General features: G+C 40.9%; 2 protein-coding genes across 3 annotated transcripts; both read right to left on the bottom strand.

Annotated features, from left to right (window-relative positions):
- Window positions 1-2,751: 2,751 nt before the first annotated feature.
- Window positions 2,752-4,267, bottom strand: LOC145458542 (uncharacterized). 2 transcript variants are annotated; one of them, XM_080336945.1, is made up of 4 exons: window positions 4,091-4,267; window positions 3,875-4,028; window positions 3,597-3,757; window positions 3,000-3,541 (listed from the first exon to the last, which is right to left on the bottom strand). In XM_080336945.1, the coding sequence occupies exons 2-4, from the start codon at window positions 3,924-3,926 to the stop codon at window positions 3,470-3,472; spliced, it is 285 nt and encodes a 94-aa protein (XP_080193071.1). In that variant the 5' UTR covers window positions 3,927-4,028; window positions 4,091-4,267; the 3' UTR covers window positions 3,000-3,469. The 2 variants fall into 2 exon arrangements, with proteins under 2 accessions (XP_080193070.1, XP_080193071.1); XM_080336944.1 differs by lacking the exon at window positions 4,091-4,267 and having other exon boundaries at window positions 2,752-3,757; window positions 3,875-4,033.
- Window positions 4,268-10,296: 6,029 nt separating this feature from the next.
- Window positions 10,297-11,843, bottom strand: LOC145458541 (uncharacterized). The gene is made up of 2 exons (XM_080336943.1): window positions 11,673-11,843; window positions 10,297-11,424 (listed from the first exon to the last, which is right to left on the bottom strand). The coding sequence occupies exons 1-2, from the start codon at window positions 11,698-11,700 to the stop codon at window positions 10,652-10,654; spliced, it is 801 nt and encodes a 266-aa protein (XP_080193069.1). The 5' UTR covers window positions 11,701-11,843; the 3' UTR covers window positions 10,297-10,651.
- Window positions 11,844-22,920: the final 11,077 nt, after the last annotated feature.

Genomic DNA, 22,920 nt, shown 5'->3' with positions numbered 1-22,920 from the left:
GTATGTTTATAGGCCGACTGTGGTGTTGTGGTTTCTGGTCACTATTAGGAACAGGTCACTGGTAGGGATGGTGTGAACGTGAGGTTCACGTTCGCGTTCTGTGTGTGAACCTCAGATATTTAGAGGTTCACGTTCACAGACGAACCTTGGTAGGTTCTGCACTGTGAACCTTTTTCATTTATTACTATTTTCACTTCATTATAGCATCTTTGGTTGAAATTTATTGCATTTCAACTGCGGGCCCGGTATATGCATGGCGCTGGCAGCATAAAAATCAACACTAAACGAGCATGCACCTTGACAATCTCAAACATTTTACTTGTTTGTTACAACTGCTTGCTCGAAATATCCAGCTTTCCGTTTGCGAATATTTAGTGACTCATCTCTGCTGTGAGCATGACCCGCAATCACACTGCATCAAGAGCGAAACACTACATGTAGGTAGTCAGCGAATGACTCTTATCCAACCAATCAATGAAATTGATATCTTTGTCTGATGTAAAAAATCTAGCGGGCGTACGGGGTCAATCTCGACTTCATATGTTTATTGTATCATAAAAACCAACTCCGTGGATTTGGGTGTTGGCTACTGCTGTATAACTTGTTAAAGGGGTAATATCGGTAGCAAGTAAGGAAAGCCGTTTTACACTCTGCTCAATATCAACTTAGCAATACGTGGGACGCCGAATACATTGTCCGGTCTGACCTTGACCGTTAAGGCGTAAGCTTATATTCCCTTGCAAGTTCTCGTCGAAATTGTCCCAGTTGATACATCTGTACACGTTTAAAGCATCAATAGGTATTTCAGCATTGTGGCATTATGTGGCCCGAATCGTCGCTAGGTATTGCAAGGCTATCACTTCACTGAAATGTAGGGTTGGAATTAGCAATATGACGTCACGTGACGTCACGAAGTTCACGTTCGCGTTCACACAGAACCTTTCAAAAAGGTTCGCGTTCACACGAACCTGAACGTTTCAGAGGTTCACACCATCCCTAGTCACTGGCATTGACACCCAATTCTGAGAAGGCAAGAATGTGCAAATTCATTTCATTGACCAAAAACTAGTTTTTCACAGAAGCGAAAACGTGAATGCTAAACCCTTATATGCAAATTACATGGAAAATATAATAGAGGTCTTCAGCCTCGAGATAAACCCTAATCGCGATATAACAATACGAAGCAAATTCCAACGTCCTCGATTACAGTTAAATCTTTTGCATTTCTCACGACGCATATGCAGGGTTGATGCCAATATATCATTAAAACGAAGGGATCATCGAAATATGCCAACTTATATCCTCGTTAGAGCCACTGTTTTCTCGGTTTATAACTTTTAACCGCCGTCATCGCCGCCGCCAATCATCGTATTATTGCCAATTTGCAAAACAAGAGCATGTATGTATGTATGTATGTATGTATGTATTTATTAATGGGTACAACACAGTGGAGCTTATCGCCCTTTTAGCCTTGTGCTCCACGACACGAATTTCATAATGTTCAGAAGTCTTTGCGTTTTCAGTATTCTTGGGAACGTCTTTCAAACGCTCTCGCAGTCATTCTTCATTCTCTGTCGCTCCCAAGCGTTCCCATCGTGGTCTTTGCTGCCGACTTGTAGCACGACTCACTTTCAGTCTGGGCTTTTCAATGCACTACCGTAGTAGTGAGGTCGGCGATGAGGAGCAAGAGCATGTATTTTGGGATTGAGGAATTTCGGTGCAGCCCGCGAGCGATTTGAAGTGTTCAATCCGGCCCGTGGCTTCAGTTGAGTTTGACACCCCTGTTTAAACGGACCTTTTTTAAAACACAAATTTTTTAGGATTGTATAATTATGTCATAATTGTGTAAATACCTCCCAAATATCATGTTGTATGAGCCTACGGACGACTACCACCCTATATATACAGACAGACAGACAGACAGACAGACAGACAGACAGACAGACAGACAGACAGACAGACAGACAGACAGACAGACAGACAGACAGACAGACAGACAGACAGACAGACAGACAGACAGACAGACATTTAATGCTTCGTCAAACATAAAAATTTGACCGGAGGTGACGATATGGCCTATAAAGGCCGACTTAAACGATATTGGATTATTGGAAACCTCAAAATAGTCGGTACAACAGCTATATTACGTCGATGTTTCGTCCAAGGAGCTATATTTACCCTATATTTTCAATTGTGCATGTTAATCCATTATGACGTCACAATTGAATAATAGTGACGTCATGACCTAAAAAAGCAATAACAAACATGTTTTAAACAATGGCTTTGTTTTAAACATGTATGTTTTAAATTGATTTTATTTAATGCAACCCTATGTATACAGAGCTCGAAGCAAATGCTCTGGCTGAATTGTTTAATGTCCTATAATTGAATACAATAAAAACCGCGACGTTCGTGGTAAAATGACCTGGGATTTTACTACTTATATCGCAGGTATAGGAATATTTCAAGTGAAATGTAATATATGTTCCGTGTTTTGAATATCAGGCTGCACCATCATTCTTCACTCAGTTTCAGATTTCACTCAATAAATCCGACTTTCATATATACTAAAGTGTTGTTATAAATCTTTGTTAATATCCACGCTGGGTAGAGCCGCGCTCGCCATATATCAGTGAGCTCTAGAATGGATCTGCTTGATGTTTTTGAGAAGTCCGTTTCGGCGGATCGAATTTAATCAATCATTGTGAATAATTATTATAATTATGATTATGCCTTCAAGTCACAGAACTATTGGAACAGACTTTCTTTTACTTTCCACCATTTTAAAAATGTACAATATGTGTATTAGAAAAACCTTCGCAGTATAACAGCGATTAATTGTAGAATAAATATATGTTTAGCTCATATGATTGACAGAATAGCGAAAATGTTGGCATATAAATATATGTCGATTGTGTAAAGACTTCAAGAAAAGGCAGAGTGAAAGTTTTATATAGATGTAAATGCGAATGAATTCAAACGAATGCAAATGCTCTTGGTAAAATATAGAAAAATAGATAATGTATGTTTTTCATACAAATTCAATAGAGTGGGTCGTTGTATTATGTCATTAGAAGCCACGACCGCGCCTGCTCGTCTGAAGTTACGGCGATAAAGCCTCTTTTTATTCCAACGGCTTTGCGCTTACGTAGGGAACGTAGAACTTTATCACCCCCTGCGAGTGGCATTCTAACATGTTCGAAGCATCTGGGATCGGAGGATTTGCTGTCAATAACCGGTTCACCAGACTCGTCTGACGCCTCGAGTATAAGGAAGTCGTGATGGTCTTCCGTTCTCACGTACCGACGCTTTCCCGCGTCAGTTTCCAGTGCGAAGACGTGGACTGGACCAGAAGATCCATCCCTTATTACCCAATGTAGAAATTTGGTTCTGCCGGGATATAGCTGCAATCTGTGCTCTCCTTCCACCGGACACCATGAGTTTTCGGTGTTTACATCGTCTACCAGACTCACACTGTTCGCGCCGTTTGACCTCTCGAATCGCATTGTGGCGAGAGACAGAAAAACATTCGATGTCCGTCCTGCATTACGGTCGGGATCAATTGATCGCGTTAACTTCGGCTCCTTTTCTAGTACCTTGCCGTTTATATCGAATTCATCGTCACTTTCCCCGAGCGAAGTCTCCATGCGTTCCTTGAGCATTTCGCACCCAAACTCACCCCAATATCCGTTTTGCATCCTATCTCTCATTCTGAGTGATTCCACCATACTTGGTATGTCAAAATCCGTAGCTACGCCTGAAAAATAGAAGAGAAAGGGCTCTATAAATATTGTAGAGTGAACACAAACACGATGCCAATACATCTAAAAATATCACAATCGCCGCTGCTTTGTAGCCTAGGCCAAGAACTTACCTTGTTGCTTTCGATGTGTCACTTCTGTAACCATGTTACGGAATCTATCCATTTCTTATCGGTGTTGACAAGTTCGTTAGTAATAGAATTGCAAAGTCAGTTCTTTTTCCAGTTGTGCTAGGATGACTAAAACCATCCATGTTATATACATTCTCTGTAAAAAAACTTCTGACGAAACGTCACATTGCGCGTTCATAAGACATCACGTCATCTTACCAAATTGTTATAGAAAGGGGAAACACCTAGTATCCCATGGCCGACACTGGAAAAACCCGCGCAAAATCACATCGGTCACGAATTCACCAGAGAAGAGACTTGACATACAGATTGTGCTCATGGCAACTGAAAGCATTATTATTTATAATTATATTATCGCGCGTAAATGAGAGACAATCACGCCAATCAGTCATTCAGTTGAAATCAATGTTTACAGAATGAATATAGAACCGCATATAAAGTCCCGAAAAACTTGTCATACCATCTTGCAACTGATTATCAGTTTTATTCAATGCAGAAAAGCCATGAAGAAACAACGGCCCTAAGCTTGCACTGCATCACACCAATAGTACATGCATCGAAAGTACTTTTGTCAGCAACTCAGGCCACCGCGTTGAAGGAACATAATATTGCATGCAATACATGCACAAGTCACTACATCGTGCTGTCTCGACAACTCATGTTACTCAATGCAGTTTCCATATAGCACTTTTGTTATTTAGGTTTCTATTCTCAGCGTCTTCTTCTTAAAATCGACTGCAGACTAGTGCGAGGCTTCAGCCTTTTCCACCACGCGATATAGTGATATTTGTAAGGGTAAGCTGTCTCATCGCACATCACACGTAATTCCGATTTAGAAAACGAAGGTCCTACAAGAATGGAGACAATGGTTCGCCTAACTTTGCGATTGTTTGACGATTTTCGATGGCCTACGATTAAGGCCGATAAAGAAACGATGAGCCAAATCATCATAAGACATAGATAAGACATAGATATCATGCTAGTAGTTGGTTGACTCGCTTGAATCAGTACATCGAGTGCATAGGAGGCTGTAAGGCAAACAAATATGATCTTTGTACTTATTAGTGATGTCATCATTATTTCTTCTCGGCTATCAGATAATTTGGCATCGTGGTTCAGGTGCCGAGATTCATGATATCATGTGGATCAAATTAGAAATGTATGACGAAATACTGTATCAGCGAATACAAGATCACATGGCATCTAAAGCTATCTTATTGTGCAGTCAGTGAACTATAGATTTCCGCGACCGCGACTGCACGCGCACGGTGTGCATCGACTTTCCCCATCAAGTATTACCGAAATAATTCCAGAAAAAATCTGCAACAAATCTTTAGGATTTATATGGAAAGTATTGTTTACCTTAGTCCTATATTCCTTGACAGAGGGAAAGGTCCGAGAGCCGTCGCTTATTGATAGTTGTTCAAATTTTAACAGGTTTGTCGTGCCAGTGATTATGCCCTGAGCCAGAGGTGAACGTGTGAAAATTTCGTTCTACATGAGGCATACTGTAGTTATGTAAGGACTCCGTTTGCAATCTGGAAAGTTCGAGCTCGCGCTAGACAAGCGGTTACCAACACGCAGCCCGCTAGGTCACATTTTGCGGCCAGCGACCTGGTTTGAGATTTCGGAAGAACGCTTGATAAAGCATTTTGAAATGCTGAAATTGATTTCAGTTCAAAAATATTGTTGATATGAATAGGCTTGGGCGTATTGCCTTGTCGTGCAATGGCCCAGACACTATCCGTCACTGTCACGGCCAGGACGCTCAGAAAACAGTTGTGAGATAGCGTGGTGGTATAAATCCACAGTTGCAACAACAATGGGTTGCGAATTCTAGTCCGACCGAAGTCGATTCCAGAATTCCTACCTAAGTGTTATGCCTCGGACACAGGCATTTCCAGGAAAACAATAAATTAGATTAGTACTCTATTAAAATTAGAGCATAGAAACATTTCACAAATTATCTTAAAATTAGATACTGGTATTTCGCTCTAATTTAGTGAAATTAGACAACTAGAATGATCTAGTTTTCCAAGTCTGTCGGATTGTTACCGAAATGCTGTTGCACAGACGTTGTCCGTCATACTGTATAGAGATAGAGCGATGCGTTGATTTGAGGACTGGATATTTCCGATGCTGACTCAAATATAGGTGAAGCAACTACGTGCGTTTCTTAAGTTATATAAGGTATATTTTCGGTCTAATATGCACAAAATACGAGGTTTCGGTATGAGCATCATGGCCTGAATTATTTCCGCATCTTACATCGCCCGACGTGACTAAATATACGAATAAAATAAGAAGATATTGATAATATTCCGTTTGCTGGAATATCTTGGAATATATTTTATCTCCAGCTTGAAACGCACATTGCCTATTATCGAAAGTGATGGGAATTCTAAAACTAATGCAATCCTCTATTATTGAATGTACGAGGACGAATTGCCGAAAAGGAGGACATTTAGGCGTCATCGGAAGACATTTTCAATTTCCTGACAAAGGACGACAAATCCTCCTAAACAAGGACGTATGGTAACCCTAGCATAGCTCCTCGTGCACAAGGTAGTCTATTTATAGATTTAAACGCGCTGCAAGTGGCTCCAACAAGGACGATCAAGCTCAATTCCCAAGGAAAATCGCTTACTCTGGTTGCTCTCAACTCTCAAATGCTCACAAGACTCGATAGGCACAGCGCGGCCCAATTTCAACCAGGTCGAAAATCCAAAACTGTAACGCTAGATGACACTATAGGGCCATAATCATGGAGGCTTGTAAGCCACTCGAGGCCAGAGAGCAGACACGTTCGCGAATCGCGAGTAGACTTGGACAACTAGTTAATTCTAATTGACTAATAAGACTAATTAGAGCGAAATGCGGGTGATCTAATTCTAATGTAATTTTGAAAAAATTTTGTAGCTATAATTCTAATTCTGATATAATTTGGAAAAGTTGAAAATTTTATAATTGTTCAAGTCTGATAGAATCTTTTCCGCCTAGGTTTTCGCAAAATTAGCGTTACAGGCTCACGATGATACCACCCTACTGGAAAGCGTATAAATTTCTCGCCCTGGTGTGAACGTTCGGTTTATATAAATAAGTCTGTGCAAGTTCTTCGAGTGTACTACCGGTACATAAGAAGGCTACGCGTAATTATTGTGCCAATGAAGTTGAAGGACAAGTTTCGCGGATGATGATAAGCATACTCAGGAGTGCAGCAGGACCCCTATGAGCAACAAATGCAAATTCGCTCGTCCCGTGCAATTGGAAAAGGACGATGAAAGTGAATGCAGCTCGGGTGTCGGGAGCAGCACCAGCAATCAGCAGTCATTCGCAATGTTCCCTCTAATTTTTGATGAGTCTGCGCACACTCACCAACTCACTGCGCAGACCCTTGGACAACAGTGCGTGACGACTAAAAATAAGATCATCATTTCGGATTTTTTGTGCGCAACTTAGATTTTCTGTGCGCGGAGACCGTGTCAGCACTGCGCATTTGCGCACGTGCGCAGCTTAGAGGGAACATTGGTCATACGGCAATACATCAGTTACATACATGTAAAAGTGGTGCTTTTAATCAGGCTGCTGTCAGCTCTGCACACTAGCATTTAGTTCTTGTACTAATAAGCGGGAATGTTTCGTGAAATTGTTTGGAAAATGAACATTTCCAAAAATTCTGTCTCTCGATACAGCCGGAATTTGAAATACTCAGAAGAAAACAAGGTTTTTTTTGTCGGTATCACCGATAGTACATGCAAAGACGAATACCTCTACCCAATCGTTCATCAACAGGGCGGAACATCTGACGATGGTTTCGGACGGTTGGACAAGTCCGCCTTGTCAACATTATTCATGTTGGATAATAATAAATGATAATGGCGGAAAGAAAGTGCTCGCCGTAGAACAAAACATGCCCAACTAAGAAGAGCGAGGACATCGATGTGATGAGTGCTTAAATCAGTAAGGCAGGCGAAAGCTAAGAGACCTCGCGCTTCAAGGATTTGTATCCTTTGCGATCTACTTCTCACGAATTTGTCAAGCAATGGATGGCCTGTGACATGAAAACAGGTCTTTTTGATGGAGATAGCTCAGTTTGGGGACCCTGCATTACAGCAAACCCCATGATCTTTTGGGGTGACGCGCAGGGGAATGCGCCAGACATTTCCATGTTAGGCAATACCTTACTATCATGCTCGTGGCATGTGGCCTCGTGTGAGCGACTATGGTCAGCAGCAAGCCGCTGCTTTCGTGATCATTGAAACATAGCCGATTAACCAGTCATGTGCGGTGATTTCGCGACTACCGGTCTTCTCGCGATTCTTTGGTTTGTGGATCTCCCACTCTTCTGCAGCTTCTTTCAAACGATTTGCGCGAAATCTCAACGACTTTCCTGTGAGATTCTTGCAGGCTCGTTGTCGGACTTTTCAATAACTTATAGAATGAGACATTAAAACGCAGCCTTTTTGAGATTTTCCAAATTTTGGGCAACGCTAATGTAGATGTATAATTAGACTCGGCGAAAATATGGGGTTCGCCAGGTTATTAAAGGTTAAGATCCACTGCACTGCACCTAATTCATAAATTTAAAAATAACAGATTACAGTTCACGTCACAGTCAAATCCATCATATTATATATCACACTATTAAAACTAGAGCTGAACCCCTGAAATCAGCACCCGTCAAGACTGAACTAGAGATAAACATATATGATTCATTTAACCTCAGATGCATCTTTGTCGACGAAGGTCTTATTAGTTAACCGAATTATTGATATGGAGGATCACGTAAGCGAGACGTCCTGATTTGAACAAGATCTCTGTGAAAACAGACCGTAGACTTCGTCATCTTTGCCTCTATCTCTTTGATTGGAAGGGCATAATGCTTCTAGATGAAAAACTGTAAATGGTGCCAACAGTAGACAAGTAGCAAAATATGGTGAGGTTGTCGTAGAACGGTGGTTCTCAACCGAGGGTCCGCGAAGCATTTTCTGGGGGTCTGCGAAACTTCCAAATTAGAAAAATGGTTGAAAGCTAACTTGTATTTTTTGAATTAGAAAAAAATCACGATGTCGTTTCACTTCATAACTGCTAAAACGTGATGACTCACATAAACAGAATGGCCGTTTGAGATGGAATATTATACTGCACAAACTGGATTTCATTGCCAAATTGCCAATAACCTACTAATACAAAAATGTTGCTGCTTTTGTTTGGGTTTTGGAAAAAATTTGTTTGTCAAGATAAATTTATCCTGTGATATAAATGACCGATATTCCAGATTCATTTCAAGATGAGCTGCTGGATATGAGTAGGCTGGACGGTATATGTTCATTAGAAATCTGTTTCTTAATTTTAATGCCACATACGTTGCGATCATACCCAAAGATATCGCCGGAAGCGTTATTATTACATTCGCCACCACTTATCTTTGTGGGAATGGATTTTAGGCACTTGTTTATATCGAATCCACGACGCGACTTTTCAGCACACGGCCACTTAGCAGCTACAGAATTCGCTTTGAAATAATAGAAGTTTTCCCTAGTTCCAAATAAATAGTGCTGTGTTATTTTCAAGAAAAGTCATTTTGTTGACAGGTGACGGTTGCAAGATAATTGAGCTATGTTTGAACTATAACTTATCATATGTGTGTGTGTGTGTGTGTGTGTGTGTGTGTGTGTGAACGGAAGGGTGGGGTGGGGGGTCCGCGAAGTCAAAAGGTTGAAAACTGGCACTGTCGTAGAAGTATGGCCGAAAAGTTGCGTTAATTGAGTAAGTGCTGCAACTAGAGAAAAACCACCCTGAATACGCCGGAAAAGTGGAAGCACTTCCATGACCATGACCATGACCTTCTCTGTTCATTTGATATACATCGTTAAAAATCTTTATACGGCACAGCAGTCATATTGCGCTGAAGGGCAGAAAACATTCGACATTTCAAAATATGTAGAATGAATTCATTGACCAGCATCGAATGAATGAATCCCTTTTATCGAATGCATTCTTTCGCTAGTGTACCGTCATAAACTTTATCAAACTGTCGCAGCCTTGTCAAACTCTCGTACCGACATGTTGGATAGAAATACGCCATGGTGGACTAAATTTCAGTTAAAATGTTCAATTGTTCATACAAGATGCGACACAGTATGAAGCAATGAGAATTGATTCACGTGTTGCTATAGTTACATCGCATTGTGTCTTATCGCATTGTACTTGACTACTTGTGGGGTCTTGATCAGATGATAATATAATCTGACGATTATTGATATCTTATTGATTGGTGACACCTCCATTCTGACCTTACGAACTAAGGAGGTTATTTCGGGAGATATCCTTGGGGAAATTGTTGAAGGCGTTTTCCGGGGTTTATATCCAACTTAACCTCCTACACTTTTTCTCGGACTCGATTTTTCTACCGCGAACATAATGTTTATTGAGGCATCCATAATGAAGTAATGTTGTGCAATTAAATATAAATATGTCACAAATAAATAAATAAATAAACAATGAATAAACGGTTCCTTACCGTTAAATTTCCAAAGAATATAAATGTACAATTCGCGAGGTAGTATTATAAATAATGATACCAATGAAGATGGGGTTGACGAGTTTCGACGAAACAGTCAATAATGTTGCTTTACCGAAATCAGTGCTCGTTGCACCGGTTAGTTATGTATCGACAATCTGTGATAAATTCAGAACATTAAAATTCTCATGTGCAAACATGATTGCATAAGTGCGTGAATGAATTTATTTGCGAGATTACTCCAACTTCCACCCTTCGGCGTCAGTTATCGGCTTGACAACCGCATATCCGTCCTCCAGCGCTACACCTAGCTGGTCGTCCGATACGGGCTGAAGAACTTGCTTGCCAAGCTCTTCCTTGTATACATGCTTGAAACATCTCGGGTCGCTATGCCGGTCTTGAATAGCGTCCAGGCTTTCGCCTGTTTTCAGCATGAGGAATGTGTCTTCGGCTTGCGACGGCGTGTGGACATAGAAAGTCACGCCGCCCGATTCCACTCCGAAAACGTAAATGTCATCCGGCAAATCCCAGATGGTGAGACTAGCTGAAGCTGTTGAGACGGTGATGCGCTGACCTTCTGCCGGTCGAGACACGTTCCACACTTTGGTATTTTCTCTCACGAGTTTCACGGTTGTTTTGGGAGCAACAGTGACTTCTTCCGGGCACACTGTGGTAGGCTCGATGATGTCGAATACAGCTTCGCAAAGGCACGATTCACAATCAGAAGCAGAGTCGGATGATGATGACGAAGAACGAGACGATCTTGGCGAACACCGCCTCGGTTTCTTACCGAGATGCATGAATTCAGACGAAAGGAAGGTTACCAAGCTCGCGGAGGCGTATGACTGGTGGAGGAATGCATCGGCGAGAGGCGAGTTCTCTGCGATTGACGGCCCCACGAACACTTCGCAAGAGCTGCTCTCCCTTCCTTCATCGCAAGAACTGCGCTTGCGTAGCATTCTCGCGTTGGTTTGTTGGCATGGTGAGATACCGGTGGTGCTCGAGCTCTCTGCGTGACAAGAGGTGTAATACATAAGTTGCCAGCGCATGCACACTGATATAGTTCAGAGTGTAACTCAACTTGACACGCACCAAATTATATATATATCTTATCCAATCATCAATAACAGGTATATCAATTTTAATTCGAAATGCTATGATCAGGAATTGTTGTACAATTCTACGACATGCTGTACACAGGCAATATACAGTCCTGATTCCCACATACATACGCAATTCCATAGCTAGTGTTCTTACCTCGTCGGCGGTATATTCTTGCACTCATGTTAGCAATGGATTCGGTTACTTTCCTTAAAGCGTGTATAGATCCTGTTATGGGTAATCTCAAAATGATTATGTCGCTTAGATGTTATCCCAGAGAAATCAGTGCGCTTATATATAGCTCGTAGCGCAGAAAAAAGCTCAAATCGAGTGTGCAAATCGGCAACTAGAAATTAACTTTCCATCGCTGGCTCATTGCGTCATCGCATATACTACGGATGTGTCGCATAGCGATGTTGCGTAGTGAAGGGAAGTACCACAAATTAGCGAAACAACACCAGTGCTCAAGGCGGTTATTGGAGTAATTCGAAGGAACCGTACCAAAAACAAAGTTGAAATTATATGCCTTGCGTATGATAATAATATGCTATATACCCCGGACTGATGTAGCGGGCTACATGAGCCACTGGCATCGCCACATGTCCTGTATATAATCACAGAACAGCTACAAAATTCCCAATTACTCCGTATACTCAGAGCATTGAATGATTCTCATCTCGTTGAGATCAGGAAATTTGCGCGCTTTGGTCCCGCAATGAATTGAGAGTACAATGTTAGTGTGCTCGTCCGATATCCGATAACCCAAAAATACATGATATGATGGATAGTATGTTACCCCCACCCCACCCAAATGGAAACTACCATGACGTGAGCTATCAGAGTGTACGGATTCGTACCTAATAGAGCATCGAGGAATCAAAAATGATCGAATACGATAAATTTTCAATGACGCATTAAGGCTATTTCCAGCTGGGTTTATTGATATAATTCAGCAGATTTGTGAATTAATAGTCGCAGCTATTATTATAGAATGTGATTTGATAACTGTAAATAGACATTTTTTACGAATCACAATTGAAATCAAGAATAGGTAAAATCATTTCCACAGTGAAACGACTCTAGATATACATCATGGCAAAGTGCATGAAAATCACGTCAGAATGACCAAAATAGAAGCTTTGCAGCATTAGGGAGAACAATTTACCCCTTGTGTGCGCCCTGTTCACACTTCATTATACAATTTTCATTTTGCATACATGCTGTCCAAGTGTCCATAGCCGAAATGAATTCGACGTTTGACCACCTAACCAACAGATCGTTTACCTTGAACAATCAAATTGCGGAGCGGAAGCTCGTAATTGCGGCGCACGAAATTAACGAGGTTAAGAGAAATCGCTGATCTGAGGTATCGGTAATAATGATACTAATTACGCTACGTGCGCAAACAATAAGGGCGGGAATGCGAATAGCGGCAACGTAATTTAGGAGATCGGCCACTTAACGTGACCGCAAAGAAAGACGTGCTGCTATAGTGTTAAATTTTATGGATATACTAAAGATGTTAGGGAGGGAGAAAGAGAGTAGATCAATGTTCAGCGTAAATCGTTAATACTCTATGAATTGAAGACGGTTGAATCTGGTTTAAAGACTGATCGATTTATACCAAAAATTTGCACACGGTTGCCGCTCCTGGGTAATAAAGTTCTCATTTTTATACATGCTCCGACTTGCTGTCGCTACGGGATACCATGATAAGGTAAAGCATTATCAACTTGGTGTATAACCATGAACATCATAGAATGGCGATCATTATGACCCCTTAAAGATTTAAGCCCTCCATTTATCACAAATTGTATTCCCGTATACCGTGTATGCAATCCTCTCTGCCGTATTCAGATTCGGCACCGTTGCCGGAAATTCCGCTTCCTTTCACAGTATTATTTCAGTAACCGATCAAGCAATTATGGGATTGCGTGTGCAAATTTCTGAACCTTTCTCCTCTATTCCCGCCAGCCGGCAAATGGTTGACTCGAAAGTGGATGGACATTATTGTTTCGTGTCTACGCCGGCTATTCAAATACATGCATTGCGTCTTCGATAATTTAAGGCTATTTGTATCATTAGATAAACAGATAGTGTTCTTGGCTAACAAATACTAAGAATAGCATCTCTATTTCAATGATTGATAGCTCATTATGGGTTTCGTTCGATCGTCAACTTATATACTCCCACACGAGTATTTCTAGCGCTTACAATTGCAATTTGCAAGTCGAAAAGTTTGTTTCGGTTCTATACAAATTTCAGATGCTACAGAATATCCCAAAATGAAATGATTTGAAATGCATTTCTAAGCATACGACCTCGTCACCATGTCACAATGATTGCACATTGTGCCTTGTTTCAATCCATATTGTCAGCAAACAAAAGACTTCTTATTAACCTGAGTAGTCAAGTAATATAGCTTCCCTTCAATTTCACTATTTGATGAAGCGGTCTCTTTATACCCATTTCCACCAGAATATGTGCGTCTCAATACTCAAATGCAAAATGCATTTATCAAGAAATCACAACAACCAAAGTAAGCCGTGTATCACCACGACAGACATATGTATAATTCTGTGCCTCGTCATAGTTTTAAAATGTCCGACAAATAATGTCTGTCACTCAATGTACCAATTCGTGTAGGCCTTGAAACTTGATCAGGTTTACATTGTCATGTCTGCCGCCATGTTATTTATAGCATGTTTAGTTGAGTATGTGAGCAGGCCGCAGGGTAATGTGATTGATCGACCTCGAAATTCAGACTACCATAGAGACAAGTATTCGGGGTCCGATTCCATGTCTCACCATCGTATTTTATATGAACGCAAGAACCTAAAAGACTTCCATGTTCAAAATAAGGATTCGGGGTCGACACGGCGCGAAATAATGTAACTGGTCTAAATATTAAGCGTGTAATGTGTGATGTAATATGTGAAGCTGTTGTTGACAAAAGTTGACTAAAGAGAATTTCTGAACTTCTGATCCGGAACGTTGAGACGGCGGCGAGATAATGTCTCACTAATGGAAAGATACGTGTCAGTTTAGATAATATTACTCCGCGTTGTATTCATGCACGCTCTATCCTGCCCATAAATACCCGACAAATGGTCTGCGTTCCGTGAGAAATTATGGGTAGTATTGAGAAACACATTCGCGCTAATTTCAAATATTTGGCCGACTACACTCAGCTTAGCGTCACTCATCTATTTGACGTTGAGTTGTAATGAGAATACTCGAAATCTAATATCGAACTAGATTTGGTTGTATGTTCATGTGGAATCCCAACGAATATAATATCGAAAAGTAAACATTGTCCTGAGAGTGTGCGTTAGATAGAGGAAACGGAGGAAGCAAAAAATATAGGAAATTTCAACACTGATAAATACCAATACCCGCTTACAATGCTGAGGCAGTTGTAGGTAGACTTTCCAGCTCATCGTCGGACCGCGGGATGAAGTCTAACCTCAGATATGCGTCTATCGCAGGATTATTTTTTGGATATGAAGTTAACCAGATGACAAATCGATATGTTCCCGTATATTTACAATCATAAACTACAGGAGTCTATGGAGAACATAAGCATAAGGCCTAATCTTGTGATCAAATTTTCTCCATATGAAGCATATGACACCGCTACTATTAACGAACAACGTATAACTTTTGCAACGAGGATATCAGTCAATGAAGTTTTGTTAATACGCGACAGAATTAACACGCGTTATTTAGTTTAACACACTTATGAATAATTCTTGCCATGCAGTGAGAAAACCTCTGAAGGTGTATCTGAAAGATTACTCCAAGACTACTCCAAAGATTATACTCCAAGTATCGTTTCGACACCTTCCTATCTTTCCATTGTATCGCAACTTTTGTGGTGTATTGAACTGATAAAAATTGCTAATAAACCGAGCCGAAACTACGATCATCTACCACAGCGGTCACCAACGCGGTGTCCGCGGGTACCAGGTCGCCCGCTAAGACCAGATGAGTCGCCCTTGCTGACAGTAACAAATATTCAAATCAGAGCTTTGAAGGTCGGAGTGGAGAAGGTTTCCCTGTGAACAGCAGTCGAACATGGGTCAGTCTATCCCGAGGACGTGGTTTTCAATGGTGCGAGTTAGTCGTCGTCGCTCCAGTGGATTCCCAATGGGTATCTGATTAATATTTCCGAGCCTCGAAGCGAAGATTGGCGTTTTGGCGCCCAGTCCTCGGCACGGAGCGGAAACCCTGTTCATTGATTTGAATTTCAAAGTCAATCAAGCGCGAGAAAACGATGGGTGTAATTGGTAGCCCTTCGCAATTATCAGTACTCAAGAATTAACTCTTGGTTTCAAAGAAAGGTTCGTGACCTCTGATTGAACTGCTTTTCTGTGGACCAAATCGTTCATTTTTTGTGTCATTCTGCCAATGTATTTCTCTCGTTCTGCCATATCATTGCATCATATTATGCGCGGTTGCGCGGTTTATGCGCGTTGTCGCGCTAAAAAGGCATTATCACGTGAAAAGGGTCACATTATTTTCGTTCGTTTTACCAATGATGATAATAATAAACCCACAACAATACACTTTGCTGTTAATGAGAATTAAAAATATCGATGATTATACTGCTGCAAGATAATGCAGATATAAAACAAGTTAATAAAGAATAGATTGGTAACGATGATATATTCATATGCATATTTGGTCCACGAGAAGCACCAATTTTTGCCAGACAACGAATTATTACCATACCCCTTCTAACTAAATAATGTTCATGCCGGATTTGTCCCGTCCATCGATCACCAAGCATTCTATGACTGAGGCCAAGAGTTTGTCCAAGTCTTTCGTAATGCGATCCCATTTTAAAGTCTACCGCACGCAGCAACTGAAGACAAACTAGTTCGCAAAGGTGAGTATATGATGCCGTTGGTTTAACCTTAACAAGTCTAACACCAACACCATCTCCCTGCAAACTAGAGCTTTCTATAGCAGTGGTTCCTAACCTCTTTGTCTTCATTCCGCACTACCCAAAACTACCGTCGTATTTCCTTCTAACTTTTGTCATTACGGAGCAGCTTTGCATGTTTGAGTACACAAGACACACAACCACACCAGTCCGCGAGACAATCGCCCACGAATGCGACGTGGAACGTATATGAACCGATATCGGTAACCCGTAAAATTTAGCGTTATTTCACGTCATACTGGTCGTGTTGGATGCATTTGTGACGCCATCATTGGTTATCCATAGTTGAAATGAGTTTTTGTGAACAGCACGCAATATAATTTTCGATACATACATTCCAAAGCGGTTAACTGGTAAGTGGTAACGGTAATCGCGCATGTGTCTCCGTAAATATGTAGACTGTCCTATATAAAATGTTGAACAAATGCGTCTATATTCCCCAACGGTTGGGAACCACTGTTCTGTAGACCATCTCAGCACTGCGCATTTGCGCACGTGCGCAGCTTAGAGGGAACATTGGCAGTGAATATGGGCTTTTTTTTATCAGGCCGTGTAGTGACACAAATTGTTTGCACGTGCTGCATATATCGGCTAGCATCCAAACGCCGTCAAGTGTGGACTTGTATTGGAAATGTATTAAGCAGGCGTCACCAACACGCGGCCCGCGAGGTTTTATTTTGCGGCACGCGCTCTGATTTGAGATTTCGGAAGAAGAATAAGTAAAGCATTTACAAATGCTAAAATCGACGGAACATGGTGGTTGTGCATTCTGATGCACCGTGTTGTTGTTGTTTCAAAATAAGCTATTCACCCCATATATCAGGGGTCGCCAACTCAAAACGGGTCGTGGGCAACTTTTCAAATTTCGTAAAGGTCGCGGGCCTCAAGAATGCAATATTAATACGAAAATGTCACACAGTTTAGTAACCACGTTTTAAAAACTTTACGCCGGTGTATATTTTTTGCGCGAGAGATTCGGCAAATATCACGTGCATGAATAATTCATTAAACCAGTGGCCGGAAAGCGGACATAAGATATGGCTCTTTACGAATTTTTTATTTTTGTGGTAATTTATCTTTATTGCAGCCATTTCTTATTAAATCTTCAGCACGACCAGTATAATTATTGTTGTGGCAGTATAAACATGTCTTTGAGAGTTTAAGACAGTGGCATATTCGAGTTTAGGGGCTCGGTCCCCCTTTTCAAAATCCTCAAATTCAAGTTGCAGTCGCGCCAGCGACCAATATCACTCTCGAATTCGATGTAACCGCCACGAAATCTTGGATTGCACGACACGTTGATTGATTAACGAGAGTAGGATACGTGGCGGCACCTGTATCACAATGCAGTTTTCGAATACACATTGTTTCCTGAACTACGGCGAGAAATGAACTACCGTGGAAGTGACATTCACAATTACAAATTCAAATTACAAACAATGCCATAGCTATCCACTTTCTTGATTGATAACGTAGCTTTTTAGTCGCTGTTAAAATGTAGGCGTGTGGCGAAACGTTATCGTATCGCCGAATACTTTGAGAATTGAGAAGTCGAATCGGGATCAGTGCGACAATTACATTCGATTATTATTAGTTATATAAATTATGATATTTGCGATGAATTGCGCTATCACAGGTAAGGCATGGCCTGGCCGTACCTCACCTATGCCTTACCTCTCCATTTACACTTTATTTTCGAACAATAAAAAGGCAAGCTGCTTGATTTTGGTAGTAAAAATGTTCAAAATCTTGTGTAGACAGGTGGGTAAAACTGTTTAGAAAGTAGATAAATACTTCTACTGTTGTTTACGTCTGTTAGAAATCTAAATGGTAATTGTCTTAAGCTTCAAAAAATATGACATGCCTCTCAGTGCAATACAATTAAAAATATACAAGTTGCAAAAGATCTATGTAACTCAGGTTTTGCACACCCATACTCAAATAAGGGCAACCAGCATGATTAGTACGAGTTTTTAGAGAAAATACGGTACAAACGACGAATCCCATGTAGTGCTTTCGAATTTTTCCAATTGTGACGTAATAGTTGACGGACAGACATGAATGGCTCTTTGGGAGTTCAAATGGAAAATATAGGGTCAATATGGCTCTTCGGACGAACAAGGTTCCCGACCAGTGTAATAAACGATCACTCTATAGCGCTGCCGCGACCCACATCAGTACTATTTGCGGCCCTACCATTGACAACCACTAAGGTAGATGATCGATAGTGATAGATCGATTTTAACTGTCACTTCGAATTGTAAATCACAAATCACGATGAAAAAACGCCTTATCATGCACGAAAATGTCCAAACTTCGCCGATCATTGATGATATCGTTATTGCGTGGTCGTTAGTAAGAGCATGATGACACGGATAGGCGACCTAACAGTATTGTAACAGCTAGCCATCATAAACGTGATACCTCGGAGCACTGGCGTCATCACTTGGTATTGAGTAATTACACGCGTGTCTTCAGTGTGTCCCGTGCACTGTAAAAAAGATGTAAGACATCCAGATTGTCTTACAAGCTTTTGAACGTTTTGTTTATGATACATCGACGAAATCTCTCAATATTCTTTGTGGAATCGAGATTACATTTCCTGTAGTCAAAAATATCATTTCTATACTCTATGCATATACAACTTGTTTCTAGCAACCATTGTCGTTTCAAGATGCACATAGTTGCGATGTATAGATACATCCATTCTCCGGTACACCTTAGTAACGCCAATACAAATTTTCTAAGACAACAAGATCAGGTACTGGAGTATTTTGAATCGCAAAATGCGTCGTCCTCATATTCAAAACAACCGGGAGTTATAGAATATTACCCGCACGGTTTATTATATATTACATACAGTGGTGGCTTTTAGGGTGACCGAGGAGGGCGGTCGCCTGGGGGCCCCCTGGTCGAAGGGCCCCATTCTTTAGTTAATCATCAAATATCTATATTCATATCTACATATCAAGTCTCTACGTGCGGTTGAGGTACTTAGTTTTGATGTAGTCTATCCTTGCAACCGTGCAATAATAGATATGACCTAAACCAGCACCTGGTTCAAACCTTGACGTGGTGTGCTGGCTCATTACTAATGTCATCCGATAGCTTTCCATATTAGTGTGGGTCTATTTAGCCTGCAGCAGTTTTCTCGCTTTTATATTATTTCACGCAATATGCCATTCATCTTCAACATGAAGGCATGAGCTATAGTTTAATGGTTCACTTCTTTAATAATTTGACAATGTATGATAAAAGAAGGCTCAGGAGCTAGAACAATTCAACATTCCGGCCTATATCAAAGCCTTGCTATAGTGCCATACGCACATCGCGTAATCCATTTCCCCACGGCGCACTAATATTAAGCTGAAAACAATAGATGCGATAAGGGGTGGATCCCCTCAGAAGCTGCGATTACATACTTATAGGACCCCCCCTTGAAGTCTCGCCCAGGACCCCCAATCGTAGAGCCAGCACTTATTACATACACAGCAGGGGCGTCAAACTCGACTAACGTCGAGGGCTTCATTGAAACCTCAAATCGCTCGCGTGCCGGACGAGTCAAACGATTCCAAAATGTTAACTCAACATCCATGCCCATGCTTTTTCACTTGAATAATGATACTATATGAAATTATATAACGGATCGGAGGGTTTCCATTCTTGCAACGCCTTTATTCACTAACGATATATACGGCAGACATGGAGTAATCGCAATTAGTAATCGTAATCGATTACGACGATTACAGGATTTTCAAGTAATCGTGATCGCAATCGATTACATTCCAAAAAAAAATCCGAAGTAATCGTGATCGTACTCGACTACTTTCATATCTAATCGATTTCTTTGTGAAAGAACGATTACTTTTTATTTGTACGAAGACTATGACATAAACTGAACATTCGTAAACAAGGAAGAGAAATTTTACCTAGTTAGTGATCGCACAAACGTCTGATTCTCAAACGCTACTGCTCATTATTACGTCAGAAGTATTAGCTTTGATCGTCATTGCGTAAGCAGTATCCACACATAGTAAATATATATTCGATGTACATTATAGTGTGATTGTAAGAACACCCGTCGTGGTGTATATCAGCATTATCAGGTTATCGACACACTCCAGACGCCACTACCTCGCAGAACTCTGCCTAGTTTCAAATAGTAACGTATGTATTGATGTTTGGTTATGCTTAGTTAGACACAGTTTGACCGTTGCTGCTTGGCGAGCAGTAGGTATATGTCGTAGCCTACGTACACCGGACAAAGCTTCGAAATTTTGTACTCGTCAAATAAAACAATACGGTTTCCACAACGACGCATTAAAAATCAACAGCTGCTGATATATATCATAACCAAGCCGTTCTTTGTCGTCTCTCGTAACGGCAGCTTGCAATATCTGTATTTAGTTGAAGGTAGAATTTTATGTTCACTTTATGTCATTCTAATATGACCAATGTTCCCTCTAAGCTGCACACGTGCGCAAATGCGCAGTACTGACACGGTCGCAGGGTATGCGCAATAAGTTGGTGAGTGTGCGCAGACTCGTCAAACATTGGAGGGATCATTGAATATGACCCTACGTGAAACGGGCGTCAATCGTTATTTCACAATTCTTTACTCAACTTTTAGACCTGCCGCCATAACCATCCGTTTACATAGTATGTTAACACGGGTTGTAGCTAGAATCAGAACCAAAACAGCAATTCGTCACTCGGAAATACCCTATAATTTCTGATGGTTTACGAAATACTTTTGAGTCCCCTTCGAGCTCGCTCCCCGCCATATTGGGAAGTTGGGGAGCGGCAGTTACGGACCTTGCAAGAATGCAGATCGTTAAGTGCGATAAATCGTCCCCTATAAAGCTGGGTAATTAGTACATTATGACGTAACAGGCAAATGACACATAAATAAGAAAGGTGTTATCTCATGGGGCCTTTCATCTTAATCCTTGTATTGTCTTCCAATATATCTTATAAGATTAGTTCTAAGAAGCAAAACAAATGTAATCGTGAGTAATCGTGATTACTTTTCCAATGTAATCGTAGTCGTAATCTTAATCGTAATCGCGTGAATCAGAAGTAATCGTAATCGCAATCGATTTACATTCATGAATTAATAATAAAAAATATAAATAAATACAGTAAATACAGTAAATACAGTCCATCCTCAAAATTACCGGACCACGACTGACCTATCGATCTCGCTTCCCATGACATGCCGCCCTATTTCTTGTCGCTTCCTTTTTCTATACGATCTTCTTTACTTTCATTCAGTGTGCATGCCTCCTCTTTACATCGCCTAGGCCAAGGTGGGTGTCCGATTCCATAGACAACTCCTAGTCGCTTCGACATCTTCCTTTCTTTTCATTGTATCGCATTTTTGTGGTGTATTGAACTGATAAAGTTGCTAATAAACCAATGATGATGATGATGAATTAATCACCCCATGTCTGATATACGGAAGTAGCAAAATACGATGATTGACTGGTTGAATACAGTTATAAACCATTAAAACAGCGGCTCTGACGACGATATTAGTAAATATATTTCTAAGCTTCTTTTGTTTGAGTCGTAATATGGTGTTGGACATGCGATGTGTCGTGAGGATTACCGATGATTTGACTGTAAATGTGGTTTAGCTCATTATTCATAAATCGCGACCCGGGTTTCTCTGAAGACCGGGGACATTTTGAATCAGAGGTTATACGGCAGTGCGACCATCGGTATTTGAATTATATCTTTGTGCGACGTTTATGTTTTCCATGTATAACCTGCATAAAACGGCGGTTTCGCATTGGCGTTTCTATTCTGTGAATAATTTATTTTTCTTTTAGTTTTCCATAAAGCTCTTAGTAGGGATGGTGTGAACCTCTGAAAGGTTCAGGTTCGTGTGAACGCGAACCTTTTTAAAAGGTTCTGTGTGAACGCGAACGTGAACCTCATGACGTCATGTGACGTCATATAGGTAATTCCAACCCTACATTTCAGTGAAGTGATAGCCAATATTGATGTACACGATGCTCAACGACGACTCGGACCACATGGTGCCACAATACTGAAGTACATACTGACGTTTTGAGCATCGCTAAATGTATCGACTGGGACAATCAAATGATACAGTAATCCCATAAAATCCTTATCTTCCGTCGATTTGCCAACAATTTCGACGAGAACGTTGAAGGGAATATAATCTTACGCCTTAACGGTCCAGGCCAGACCGGACAATATATTCGATGTCTGAGTATTGCTACGTTGGTATTAAGTAGAGTATAAAACGGGTTTCTGTACTTGCTACCGATATTACCCAGCATTTAACAAGTTGTACAGCAGTAGCCAACATCCCAATCGCCCGGATTTACTTTTTATGATAGAATAAACATATGAAATCAAGATTGTCCCCGTACATCAGACAACGATATCAATTCCATTGGATGGTTGAATAAGCATCATTCGCTC

Source organism: Botryllus schlosseri, chromosome 16 (genome assembly GCF_051294905.1).
Source record: "Botryllus schlosseri isolate E-star chromosome 16, Bs_hap1, whole genome shotgun sequence".
NCBI classification, from domain to species: Eukaryota; Metazoa; Chordata; class Ascidiacea; order Stolidobranchia; family Styelidae; genus Botryllus; species Botryllus schlosseri.
This window is presented reverse-complemented; position numbering and strand designations above follow the sequence as displayed.